Source organism: Populus euphratica, unplaced genomic scaffold, assembly GCF_000495115.2.
Source record: "Populus euphratica unplaced genomic scaffold, PopEup_1.0 scaffold256.1, whole genome shotgun sequence".
Lineage (NCBI taxonomy): Eukaryota > Viridiplantae > Streptophyta > Magnoliopsida > Malpighiales > Salicaceae > Populus > Populus euphratica.
Window position 1 is genome coordinate 3,988 of NW_011499987.1, and position 14,144 is coordinate 18,131.

The window sequence follows — 14,144 nt, forward strand, 5'->3', positions numbered from 1 at the left end:
TTATTTTTCTATCTTTCATTATGTCTAGCTAAGTTAGTTATGTCAAGGTGAAAAGGTTACACTAATGGTGTAAGAATAAGTATAATGTAAACTTAATATGGACTTTAATGTTTGATACTAACATGTTTTATATTTGTTATCTTGTTCACTCTTTAATACTTTGCTTGTTAAATGATTAATCTTGATTTATGTTGTATAACACTTGGTATAACAAATGCTTGGCACTTTCATAGTTCATACTGTATGGTATAACCGACACCTGAGCTATGAAAGGAACTTGATTTGTTGTTAACATAAGTTATAATCATGAATGCTTGACGAGATTTACAAGTATTAGCATTAATTGAATAAGATGACTAATGTAATCATGTTAACAATATATAATCTGATTGGAACCTCCTTTGTGTGTGGTTTCCAATTCAATAATAAGAGTTTATACTATACTTGTTTGATATACCATTAGTGGAACCTCTAACCTTGACATTTGTTATTATCATTGTTTAATCGTTACATTAATATTCCATCTCAAAGTTCTCATCTTCTTCTTCTTCTTCTCCTTCTTTTTCTTTATTATTATTCATCTTCTTCTTCTTCTCTTTCTTTATTATTATTATTATTACTACTACTACTACTATTACTACTACTATTATTATTATTATTATTATTGTTGTTGTTGTTGTTATTGTTGTTGTTATTGTTGTTGTTATTGTTGTTGTTTATAATTTGTACAAATAACCTCCCTGTGGTTCGACCCCGGTCTTGCCGAGTTATTTATTACTTCGACACTCCTGCACTTGGGAGAAGACATCAACCTTTTAGTCGTGTCATTTATACTATACTTGTTTGACATACCATTAGTGGATCTTCTAACCTTGACATTTGTTATAATCATTGTTTAATCCTTACATTAATATTCCATCTTAAAGTTCTTATCTTTTTCTTCTTTTTCTCCTTTTTTTTCTTTATTATTATTATTATTGTTGTTGTTGTTGTTGTTGTTGTTGTTGTTGTTGTTGTTGTATTATTGTTATCTGTAATTTATATAATTAACTTCCCTCTTGTTCGATCCCGGTCTTGCTGGGTTATTTATTGCTGGAGAAGACATCAATCTTTTAGTCTTGTCAGCAAGACACCTTTTAAAAGCTTTTAAATCACATCAAATCATGAAGCAGCTTACCTCAAGTAGAGTGCGCTAGGGATGCTAATACCTTTCCTAACCATAACCAGTCCCTTACCCGTAAATCTTTAACAAGATCAGTACACCTGGGTTTCTTAATAACCCTGAACCAAATACTAAGTGGCAACTACTAAAGAACATGCAAATGAGCAAAAATCGCCAGCTGACGCAGTGCAGGTGACGTGCAATAACATTAATGTTAAATTAAACGATAAGCACATAAAACTCAACAGACAACAAAAATTAATCATAAAAGACTTTATTACTTATGTGATGTTTAATATGTTTTGCGTGTTGCTCGTACTTTATGTATCTAAGTGAAGGAACATCCTCGGGATCTAAAGTAATGATACGTCATGTTATACTCATGTATCAAATCATATACTCCTTTTTAGCAATCACATGATGCATCTTTGTAAATATCTCATTTATTTGTGTATCCCACTATGATACATAATCATTATGCTGACCTAACCAATCATAATTATAACTTTTACCCCTACAAGTAATAGTATACAAGGCATCACTTGTATTAATATCGACAAAAATGTGTTATCTATAGTTTATTTTTTGCATTCCTCAACTCGTATAAAGCATCACTTTAAGAATGGTTGGGGTAGCGACGATAGTGGTGGTGGTGCCAGTAAAAGGTATAATGGATTTTCAACAGAAAACATTAAATGATACTTAAAGACTAGGAAGAGTTTAATCTTTAGTTATTTTAAGGGAAAATCTAAGTGATTAACAAGTTTTTAAGAGAGATTTAGGGGAGACTGTGGGTTTTTTTTTAAAGAGGGGGAACGTCTGTGTGCTATTGGTGTTCAATTGATTTAAATTTTAATTGATGTAATGCTTGTGAAACACATCTTAAGTTATTGTGCTTCAAAAACATGTCATTTAATTAATGTCACACTTCAGAAGTGCGACAAGGTTAAATTATCTCATTTTATCAAATATTTTTTAAAAGATATTATTTTTCTAAATTTTTAAGTTTATTATGCTAATTTGACCAAAAAAACAAAATAAAAGTTGCTTCTTGTAATCCGATGTGATATATCCTTAGTGACTATATGAAAGATGGATTGTTTTACTATTAATAGCCATATGAAGGGCAAAGATGTAGTACAAGACGATTTTGATATTGTGTTAGCAATTGCTTTTCAAAATGCTTTTTAATTGAAAATACACAAAAATAATATTTTTTATTTCTTAAAATTTATTTTTAACATCAGCACATTAAAACTATCTGAAAACACACAAAAAAGTTAATTTGAGCAAAGAAAACAATTAAAAAAGTTATTTTTTTAAAATCACTTTTGAAACGTAAAAACAAACGAGCTCTAAATATTAGGATCGCACTTCATAATCACGATAATTTGGCTAATTGATATAGTAGCGAAATTTTTGTTGAAATAACACACTTTAACCATATTATGCTTCAAAAACACGATATTTACTAAATATTGTTATTTCTAAGTACGACATAATAGTTGTCGCACTTCAAAATAACAACATTTAAGTAAATGTTGCACTTTTAAAGCGCGAAGTGGTCAAACTATATTATTTTTTCTCAACCGGTGTGTAATATTTAGTTAAAGCGGTTGACTGGTTTAAAAAATAACGAAAACAAATCTCAAAGCTGTTAAAATCGAGGGTCTTGATGTGATTTTTTATATCTAAAGATCTGACGTTCCACATAGCGACGCTGCTAAAACGGTCTTCGAAGACTCTTATAAAAATTCAAGTACAATTCAACAATCGGATAAAAAATTATGACCATTTTAAGTTATTATTATGGGCTAACATGATCAAATCTCTTCTTAGATCTAGACATGTTCTATTAATCCATAAATGTATTTGTTAAGTCATCCATCTAATTTGTTTAAAGCATATCTTTATTTAATTATAGCAGACGCAACTGTTTACAATCACTCATTACCAAGTTAACAATAACTTTTTAAGATTTTAATTGGAGTTTATTTTTTAATCTATAAGTTAGATAAAAATATATATTTTAACTCATAAAATATATTTAAAAAAAACTTCATAAAATTATAATTTATATACAAAACAATAAAATGATTAATATAAATAGATTCAACTTCAACCGATGAACCAGCCCATACAAAAAATTGTAATTCAACCATATCACCCCTCAACATGAAAATAATATTGTTAAACTATATTATTTTATTAAAAAAAAATATCGTATTATTCTATCAAATTTGTTTTTGTTTACCATCCTAATTCCTCGTACTTCCAAAAAAAACCGTTAAAAATCCTATCAAATTTGCCATCATAAAGACTATTGAAAGCTCCGTTGTTTCACTCTAGGCGGCGCAGCAGTAGTAAACTGCAGGTAAATAATATTTGTTTACTGCGGTTCTTTAAAGTGTATTATTTTTTCAAATATTTATTTTTACTGTACTATTTTATCAATTATTTCTTCTTATTTTTTTACTGTGTTGCAAACCCAGAACACTCCATAAATAGAAGAAAGAATATCTTGAGAGAAAGGGTGGTGGGATTCCAATTGGAGATCAGTAATATTCATAGACAGCAAAAGTTGGTAAGATTACAAAACAAGTTTTTTTTTTTTTTGTACTTTTTCTAGAAGCCCACTTTAATTTTCAAGCTAATATCGGTCCACCATGACATTAAATAGAAGAAATAATATTTTGAGAGCAAGGCTGGTCAGATTCCAATTGGAGATCAGTAATATTCATAGACAGCAGGAATGTGACTAAAATTAAAGGTTATAAACCCTGATATAATATTGTAAATTATATATTAGTCCCTCTTATTTGAAAAACAAATTAAATATTTTTATAATTAAACATGGTCAAGTAACTAATTATTTTTTCTTAAATCTAGAGAGACTATTTAATTCTTTTTACAAAACTAAAAACTAATTTATAATTTATCAAACCTTCTCTCAAGCAATAGCTAATTTATAGGAAATATTATACTATGTTCAATTCTTTTCCTAATCTCTTTTGATTAGGACGATACTGTCATTTTAATGACCAATTTGCTTTTTATAATTATAGTACACTTTGGACCCACTTTGTTATCTTCTTTGTCTCTTGTTTTTTCTTTGTATTTTTGTTATTAACATTAACCAAAAACAAATTAAAAAGTGTAGAAAATTATTATTAATCTGCATCCATTGCACTGTGTATTAGAATAATAATTCATAATGTTATTTTACTTTATTATTTAAAAAAAATGTGTTTGTTGTTGATTTTTTAGATGTTAAAAATTTCACTTTATAATTTTTATAATTTTTCTTACTAATTTCAAAGAAAACCCATGTTATTAAACTTTATAAAATCCATCAACTTGATCATAAATGTGGCTAGTTAACTAGTTTGGAGGTTTGATAAGTTTAATTTTTTAATTTTTTTATTTTATCCTTAGTTAGTGGGTTAATTTAGAATTCAATTTTGTAATTGGTTTCATTTCTTTTTCTATAAGGTTATTGTGATTTAAAAAAAATCTCTGTATTGGATTGATATTTTAATTTTATAATTGTCTATTTTTTGTATCTTATTGTTAAATTTTATATAGTTTTGGAGAAAAAAAACAAATTATAATCCCAGTAAAATCTATAATCTGGTTCACAAGTTTGGCGTGCTAGCCTGGGGTGCCTAACTCACAAGGTTGACAAGATTATCTGACTCGCATGTTTAACGAGTTTACCTACCAATTAGATTTTTTTTGGTCTTATTATTGTTTTTTATTTACTATTTTTTTTTATTTTGTCTTTTAATATTGGATTGGTTGAGAAATAGAATGCATGATTTATTATTTTTTTTATAAGATTATCATTGTCTTAAATAAATATCTTTTTTAGGTTGATGCTCAATTTTATGAGCATTTATTTTTATTATATAATTGAATAAAAAGTTATTAAACTCAATATATTCCATGGCATAGGTCGCAAGGGACCATGGTTGATCCAATCTTTCATTGTCTTAATATCTTTTATCCATGTTATTATTGATATCATAATCCCTAGGTTTAATTTTAACCATTTTATTTTTTGAATCAAGATTTTTAATATTTATAAATCTCAAAAAAATTTAATTAGGGTTTACAATAACACAAAATATTAATTATACAAATAGGTCACCCTTTTATTCTGCTATAATTTTGGCTAAAATAGACTATCAAAGTATGGATGCATGCTCTGTTTTTCTCATTGGTTGAGCCTTGGTTAATAACTTTTATATTAGGTGTATCTTTATAATCATCACCTAGATTCATAAAACAATCACCAATACGATTAATTGATGAAGTAATAGGGTTCTTGTTGGAATTGAACTTGTTTATTCTTGAATAAAAAGAAACATACTTCTCAAAAGCAATACTTGCATATAGAGACAAGTATGCGATCATGCATTGCTCCCCACATAAGTATATTAGCATGAATCCATTAGCAAAGCAAATCCAATATATTTGGAAAACACAACTTCTCCATAGCAATTAATAAAAGATGACTTATTTTCTTATAGAATTTTTAAAATGATGACCTCTCTTCCATTGTATCTTACTATATTTTTTGCTTAACCATTAATTTAATAAGGGTTTAAGTTCTAAAACAGTATCTACAAGTAGAACGCATGAAATTATAGGTTACATAAAAGGTAACTTATTCCAAATACAAATGCATGGGTCAGCATAGTATTGCATGTGTTGTATAGACCAGTTATAATAATTAAAGATCAGTGAAAACTATTTAAAAAAAAAATCACATCTTTAACCCTAACAACTTATAAAAATGGAATTTATATATAGAAAAAAAAAACCTCTTACTTGGCATTGGAGCCTAACAATATAATCAAGGTTAAACATTATCCTATTTTTAGAGACTACGATATCTTTATAGATAATATACATCATTTCTTTGAAATTTAATTGCTAATGCTAACCATAGAGTAGCAAACATTGTTGCAAGTCATAAACTCATTTTACAGTCCTTGTTCTCACTTTGAAAAAGGCATATGAATTCACCAAGATCTTGACCAAAAGACTACTTCCATCTTTATAAAGGGTCATGTCAATTATTATACCCATGTCAAAATTAATAAAATTGATCTAACAAGGGAAATATCTTTACGTTCATTTTTTTTATTTGTTTTTAATTATCAATTTTGTTGTTATAACAAAATCACACTTGATAATAAAATCATAATCATAATATTTTTTTTCATTAAAACCATATTAATCAAGTTTGCCTCCAGGGGCAGAGACAGGGGGTAGGCAAGGGCCTCGACCCCTGCATGGAAATTGTTTTTCCAACCCCTCCCTTAATAATCTATATGGTTTTAGATAAAATATTAAAACAACTGAAATCTTAGCTCCCTTTAATTTAATTTTTTGGCTTCACCCCTGTTTGCTTCATTACAAAAAGACAACACTAGATTTATTGTTGTAACCCTAAAAGAAAATTTTGGGTTGCATAATAAGAATTTAAAAGTACAATAGCAATATAAATATAATTTGGCCCAACAAAATCACCCCTAAATTAGGTAAAAACCCTAAATAATCATATTGGATTAAATAATATCAAACTCTAAGCTCATTAATTGAAAAAAAAAAAAAGAAATCAAACTTGAGATAAGTAAAGGGTAAGTACACTCAATGCTAGATTTATAAGTGTAGGAGGGCTACCACTATGTTTTGTTAAATGAAAAGGAATAATACATGCGAAGAGGAGAGGAATTGTTGGGTTTTAGTTCATTTTTAAACTACTAATGAAATTTTCATCGATAATTTAAAATGGTAACAATACTAACATAATTGTCAAAGGAATTTTTTAATTTTTTATTCCATTATAATTTTCATTGGTGAAAAACAATGGAAAATGTCTTGTCAGTGTTTATAGCTTTTTCCTAAGTTTCTACTATAATGGCTTATTCTAGATTATTCAAATGATCATATAAATCATGCATGATTTTATTGACCACCATAATATTATTATGTTAAGTCATGTTTTTTGCATTCTCCATTTATGTTTAGATAGGGCTCATATTAACATTAGAAAAATTTAATGATCGAAAAAAAAATACCTTTTATGAGTAATCAATGCTAGCTAGCTAGTTCCCTGTATAACTAGTTATTGCCTTATAATATATCCATCTAGCTCATGGAAAGGATGGAAAGGATACATACAGGGTTGCAATATTTGTAATTGAGTGTAACATTGTCATTAAAAATGATAAGAACTTAAGGCATTTCATACAAACATTAAGATTTTGTTTTGATATAGTTTTATGGAGACAAGTTATAAAAAGTCATCTCATGGCGCGTGGTGCATCTAATACTGGTTGTTTTATAAAAACCTATAGCGATAAACAAATATATCAACTTCTACTTAGTCGAGAAACTAGCCTCTATCTATTACCTACACCAAATGTTGTACTAATTAGTTTACCTATATTCTTTTTTAAATGGTATAATTGCTAGTTAATGGAATATAATCTTATCCTATGGGGCATTTTAATCTTTTAATCTGATAATAATTACGTGATCAATCATCCACTAATTAATTGGCTAACCATTAATGTTTCCAATCAATTAAGGTTCTTAATCTTTATTTCTTCTTTCTAATAAGGAGAAACTACGAGTAAAAATTAAATCTTGAGTAAAGACACTTAATAGCCTTACAAAATTAAACAAGGTGAATGTGTTTTAAGAATTCAAATCTTAAAAAGATATGTTCAATTTTGATTAGGAAGCATCAACCAAATATGTTCATATCTAACTGGATATGTCTAGTTTTGATTTTAAAATATGCCTTTTAAAATGTTTATTTCTTTACAATATAGTCCTTAAATTGTTAATTTTTTCCATTTCAAGTATTTTAATATATATGTTAAGATATAATCCTTAAATTCATCAATTCAACATGCATTAGTTAATCACACCTTCTGTATTATATGATTGCAATCCAACACACACATCACCAACAAGTGTGATGAATCAATAGTTATTCGTAATTTTTTTTTTAAATGAGTCCATATATAAATTTTTTGATAAGTTAAAAAAAATATTTTTATAATATCCAAAATTAAAATTAATATTGTATTGAGATTATGAGATTATATACAGAAAATATATGAATTATTAACTAATGAATGATACATTAGGGACATGATTTAGTATTTATTGATATCAAAAAACAATTTTAACTTTAAGTAAGATTTTAAAATATAATTTATATTATTCTTTCATGCACTTCTTTAAATAGAAGTCCCTTGAGCTCAAAATTAATGAGAGTGGTCAAATTCTAACTTGTAATCACTTAATCAACAAAAATTTAGTATCATAAAACAATTTGTTAATAAACTCAAAGAGAGAATAAAAAGATTAAAAATAAGAGCTTAAAGAGAAAATATACTTAATGTAAAAAGAAACAAAAAAGCTAAGTTCATTAAAAAAAACCTAAAAAGCCAAGTTCAGAAACCTAATTAAGCTCTTTTAAGGATTGCCAAGAGATTATAAGTGTCTTAACTTTGGTGTGTTAATTCAATATTAGGTTCTAACTTGGCCACTCACATGAAGCATGGAGCTAGAGGAGCAGAAATGTGATAACAGGAGAGTTAGGCTCTAATAATATGTTAAAGAAAAAATTAAATTTAATAGCTTAAGTTATTACATAAAATTTTAATATATAATTTATATTATTAACTCATTCCTCAATTCCAATAAATATTATAAACAAATTTTTAAAACTTGATTTTATAAATGATTATGGATAAATTTAATATACTCCCTAGCAATCTTATAATTCACATAAAAGTTATTCATAAAATATAACCAATTACATTAATTTATAAATAGTCTGTTTAAAAATGTAGTTGTAATTACTTTTTAAAGTGTTTTTCACTCATAAAAATATAAAAATATTTTTTTTATTTTTTAAAAATTATTTTTGATATCAGCACATCAAAATTATCTAAATACATAAAGCAAAGAAAAAAATTAATTTTTTTAAAAATCATTTTACTTTTAAAATGCAAAAACAAAATATATTAACTTTAACCAGATTTCATATATTAAAAGAAATGGACTTTGACCCTCTATGTACCCAACAACTTTTATCTAGCTATTCATGACAACACATGCCAAGGCATATAATTTAGCTATTCATGACAAAAGGCAAATAATTAAAGATAAAGGGGATATTATATTGTTAAAAAACTATCTTAACTTAATAATTTATATTTTAGGATAAGTCTTAAGAATAATTTTATTACTCTCTAGCACATTCTTTTAAATTAAAATCTTTCAAGTTTGAAACTTATAAAAATTCACACAATCTTATACTTAATTTTATGATTAAAGTGAGATAGTGAAAATCAAACTCGTGACTATTTGATCATTAAAAATCTGATATCATATTAAAAAAATCATTTCAACCCAACAACTTAAATTTTTAGATAAAATTCTAAAAATAACTTTATAATTTTATATTACTTTGTGTTAGTAAATAATATAAAACATATTATAAGACCTCACTTGACAGTTTAATTTATTAAATTAAATTATTCCTTTATATAGTATCAAAATTTTATTGATCAAGCAATCACGAGTTCGAATCTTATTATTCCTATTTATTTAATAAAAATTAAACATAAGATAATATGAACCTTTGCAAATTCTAAACCCAAAGAGTTTTCATTTAAAGAGATATATTAAAAAATAATATAAATCAAATCTGAACCCTAATTAAAAACTTAAACTATTGGGTCAAGATAGTTGAGATTTTATAACAAGCCTAATGCATATACTGTTCGAAGACATGTTGTCATGAATTTTGCATTAACAATCGGTTCCTGCAAATTCACTGTTTGACTATATCAACGTGCATTGTCTGCAGATTTCTGCATGCCGTCCTTTAATCCACGTATTTCCTGAACTGCAGATCTTTACATGACGTTGTAGTTCCAGCATTGTCTGCAGATTTCTGCATATCGAACTTAAACTTGGAGTAACCTGGCTCAACTACAGTGCAGATCATATATATATATATATATACACACTTCCATGACTTTTGCATCGTAACTCTTTTCCTGTCACCGTCAAAAAAGTATTTATCTTTTTTATAAGAAGACCCCTGGATGTAACATGAATCAAAAAATAGTTAATGTACATGTAGAATAAATATAGAATCAACAAGGATGGCGGGTAACGAAATAAAAAGGAAGCTTTATCTATTATTGTTCAATCACACATGCAGAGTATAGAATAGTGAGTCAGCAAGCTTCAAGCAATATTTCATTCTTGTTCTTATCCTTTTGGAAGAATTCAATTTGGCTTGAATATATAATTGTATTAAAAGATGTGTTGATGCTTGCAAGCATTTCGAAATTCCATATATAATATATATTTCTTTCTTTGATTCACTTCCAAGGGCGTGGGTTTGGTACATATAAAGGTGAAAAGAAAGAAATTGTTAAAAGATTTAAGGTGGAGAGTTAAAAGATTTTAAAGGGATTATTCTTCAAAACTTAAATAATTTATTGCTTCTACTTTACATAAAGCTTTCGACTGTATTACCTGCATCACCTTATATATATATTGTTGGTTTTAAAGTTTTTAAATTTTCTGGTTTTAATCACCTTATATACATATTGTTAGTTTTAAAGTTTTTAAATTTTCTGGTTTTAGAGTTGAAAATTAATTAATTATATCTCATTTTATCATTTTTTTAGAATTACGTTGTATTTAATATATAAATTTAACAAAGTACGTAATTCGCTAGATCAAATTAAATGGGAGATCATCCACTCATTAAAGAAGGAAAAATAACCTGTCAGCAGACACCTACCTCACCTGGCACTGATTAATGAGGATGATTTTTTCTTAATTTTACGGGATCCAAGATGTATAATATGTTTCCTAAATAGACTTCGAGTTTTACTCTTGGAGAAAAACTTACCCTGCATAGAAGGGAAGAGACGGTAGAGCTGAAATACACCCTACCATCCGAATTAGGGGTGGAACCATAAGTTTAGTATTGGAGGAGTGAATACGAAAATAATTTATTTTTGAGGATGCGAAACATGTAAAACTGGGGTATAATTAACAAAATTTAGAGTTTTAGTACTAAAATGTAACATTTTTTTAACTTTTGGTACTTAGTTTCCATTATATAAAAAATAAACCTAAATATTTAGAGGAGATAAATAAATAAAATAATATTAATTAAGTTGGAAACAAGAGGAAACATAGTGATCTAAAACATATATATGTGAAAAATTATAAAGCCATAAGAAGTCCAATTCTTTACTTTCTAATGACAATAAAGAATTGGACTTCTTATGGCTTTATAATTTTTCACATCGCATGAGTGTCTATATATATATATATATATAGTAATTAATTTTTGAAGTCATTTTATTACAAAATAATACTTAATTTCGTGTCAGTTTGAATAATTATTGTGTAAGAAACTTGTGAACCAATACATTCTCTGGTTTGAAGCTAAATTAATTTGACGTTCGGTTTGAGTTTGTAATAACCAAGTAGCTTGGGTACATTTTAATTAATGTCTATGAGGTGTTTGGGTAATGGGGGCATTAACACTTTGGTTTTCAGTTTTTTGAGAGACTATTTATTAATTTTTTCTGTTGTATATTTTACACACACCAACCATATAAAACCCTCATTAATTAACTATATCACTATTATTAACTTTAATTAAAGGATTTATTTATGCATACTTAACTTATAATTCTTCTAACATTTTCACCCTAAAATGATTCATGAAATTATGCTTTTTTCTATTTAAGGGAAAATGTTAATAACTAATTTAGGTTATATGTGCGTGTGTGTTTCAATTTTTATAGCGGCGAGGGACTCCACATGAGTGATATTTCATGCCTGAAATTAAACCTCTCTGAGATAATTGCAATGTAAATCAAAGTAATGCACGTATAAGCATGCATGATCTCATCTTAGAAAAATCAAAGTAATGCAAGTATAAGCATGCATGATCTCATCTTAGAAAGTAGATGATACGAATATGAGAGTTGGGAAAGTGGGCCAGCTGAGTCCCTTTAAAATACCTGGAAAGGAGCAGAAAACACCCAGTAAATACTTAGTGATTCTCACATTTTTATAACGGTGAAACTGTAGTTTTTTATTTATTCCTGGTTGGATCTTAATATTGTTTTCAAGCTAAATAACTTTGGTTGTTACAGCCTAAGTACTCGTCCACCTGTCCCTAATATTGTCCTTGTTCTCGATTTCTATTCAGCTTTATTTTGTTTTCACAAATTCCTATAGATATCATCCCTGGCCAATAAAATAGCTACATTTAACAAGGAAAAGATAGGTGAGGGCCTCTGGTTCCCGCTCTCGTTTGCCATATTGCTCTGACTGGGAAGCACTTCCTAGCACTCATTAAATGACAGCTTGTTTTACGAATTTTGTGCTCCATTTTATAACCATTTAAACTCCTTAAAAAAAAAAAAACAATAATCCACACATTAAGTACCTGTTTATTTGTCGACGTTTGATCTGTACTCTTCATCAACGGCCCAAACTGAGTGCAGAGTCAACATCCAGTCTCCATGCAAACCCTCCACAATCCATTCTCCAAACATCACAAGGAACAACCGTCTGTGAACCCTTCTCTTTCTGCCACGAATTCTGTAACCTAACCCAGCAGCTAAACGCAGAGGCACAGTCCACAAAAGGCAACAACTTTTCCTTTATCACCAACCAAACCATTACTTCTGGTACTGTATCATACAGCTGTACTCTCTCTTTACCATCTTCTTTCGTTACCATCTCCACCATCTTCTTGTAAGCCCAGTTTATCCATTGTACGTGGTTCAAACCGTCCGATATGAAGCCGGGACAGGTGTCCCCCTCCAGATTCCTCATTCTCTCCACGTCTGTACACCCTAATAATATAGCTCGACCATCCATGCATGTACTGTATATGTCTGTCACGCACTCTACCGTCACCCAGGATTCCGCTACTGTAGTTTCCCTCTTTTGAGGAAGCATCACGAACATCTGATCTGGCTTACCATAACCCTCAATCATGGGCTGCTTTAGCTTGAACTTAAAACACATGGGCTGTTCTTGCTTTTCTTGATCATTGACATATTCTTTAATATTATCTACGGCAAGATCTTGAGAATTATCATTACCGCACCATGTCTTTCCCATTCTTTCTGATTGCGACTCATCATCCTTCGATTCACTTCTCTCTGGTAATAACTGTAAAGTAACAACACTGCTGAAATCACCTCCTTCTCCTTCCCCTCCTCTTTCCTTTTCTTGATCTGACGATGGTACTTGCGGCCCCCTTTTGCTTTTCTTCAATTTATTACTCTTACAAACCCTAACATACTTTCTCTTTCTTCTAGTTGTCTTGAAAGCTACCAATTCTTTGTTGCCAATCGCTGAAGAGCTAGAATCTAGATCAGTACCGGCAGCCGGCTTCGGTGCAATCGGTCGGAATCTATGCATTATCCGGTTGATTATCGTTTTATCCTGAGCACCAGCACGACCACAAGCGTCAGCAGCAGCTCCTCTTGTCACATGCCAGCCATGACAACCATCCATTTCCTTTTCTCTCTCCCCCTCTCCCTATAAAAAAGACTCTCTCTCTCTCTCTCTCTCTATCTGGAGGTAGCTTAGTTCAGACGATAATCATAGGTTAGACGGTGAGAAGGTGTAAAAGCAACACGTGTTAGGGCAAGGAAGAAATATTTGGGAGATGTTTTTGGGCAGAAGTTCTGGGACAAGTGGGGTCCAGTGGGGGAGAAAAAAAAAAAGTAACGTAATTGAGAGCGTTGAGGATGGTCCCATAGTAAGGAACCAATTAGAGAAGGGAATGTGTAGAGCATTGCCGAAAGGATGGGGACACGTCACACGTAGCCTAGGCTGTGGAAGTAGAGTCACTGTTAACTGGAGTGGAAATGCCACAAAAAGCTGGTTC

The 14,144-nt window shown here is 29.1% G+C and overlaps 1 protein-coding gene and 1 long non-coding RNA gene across 4 annotated transcripts; one reads left to right on the plus strand and one right to left on the minus strand.

Annotated features, from left to right (window-relative positions):
• The first annotated feature begins 357 nt into the window (after positions 1-357).
• Positions 358-12,238, plus strand: LOC105140160 (uncharacterized). The gene is made up of 3 exons (XR_845140.1): positions 358-369; positions 6,650-6,658; positions 12,169-12,238. It is a non-coding gene; the product is annotated as an uncharacterized LOC105140160 (long non-coding RNA).
• Positions 9,976-13,903, minus strand: LOC105140158 (uncharacterized). 3 transcript variants are annotated; one of them, XM_011046869.1, is made up of 2 exons: positions 12,687-13,903; positions 9,976-10,257 (listed from the first exon to the last, which is right to left on the minus strand). In XM_011046869.1, exon 1 carries the CDS (start codon positions 13,766-13,768, stop codon positions 12,722-12,724), a length of 1,047 nt encoding a protein of 348 aa, XP_011045171.1. In that variant the 5' UTR covers positions 13,769-13,903; the 3' UTR covers positions 9,976-10,257; positions 12,687-12,721. The 3 variants fall into 3 exon arrangements, with proteins under 3 accessions (XP_011045171.1, XP_011045169.1, XP_011045170.1); XM_011046867.1 differs by having other exon boundaries at positions 9,976-10,301; XM_011046868.1 differs by lacking the exon at positions 9,976-10,257 and adding an exon at positions 12,176-12,255.
• Between the last annotated feature and the right edge of the window lie 241 nt (positions 13,904-14,144).

Bases quoted from the DNA above. Each gene is read 5' to 3' on its own strand.
- LOC105140158 (XM_011046869.1), bottom strand. From the start codon at position 13,768: ATGGATGGTTGTCATGGCTGGCATGTGACAAGAGGAGCTGCTGCTGAC.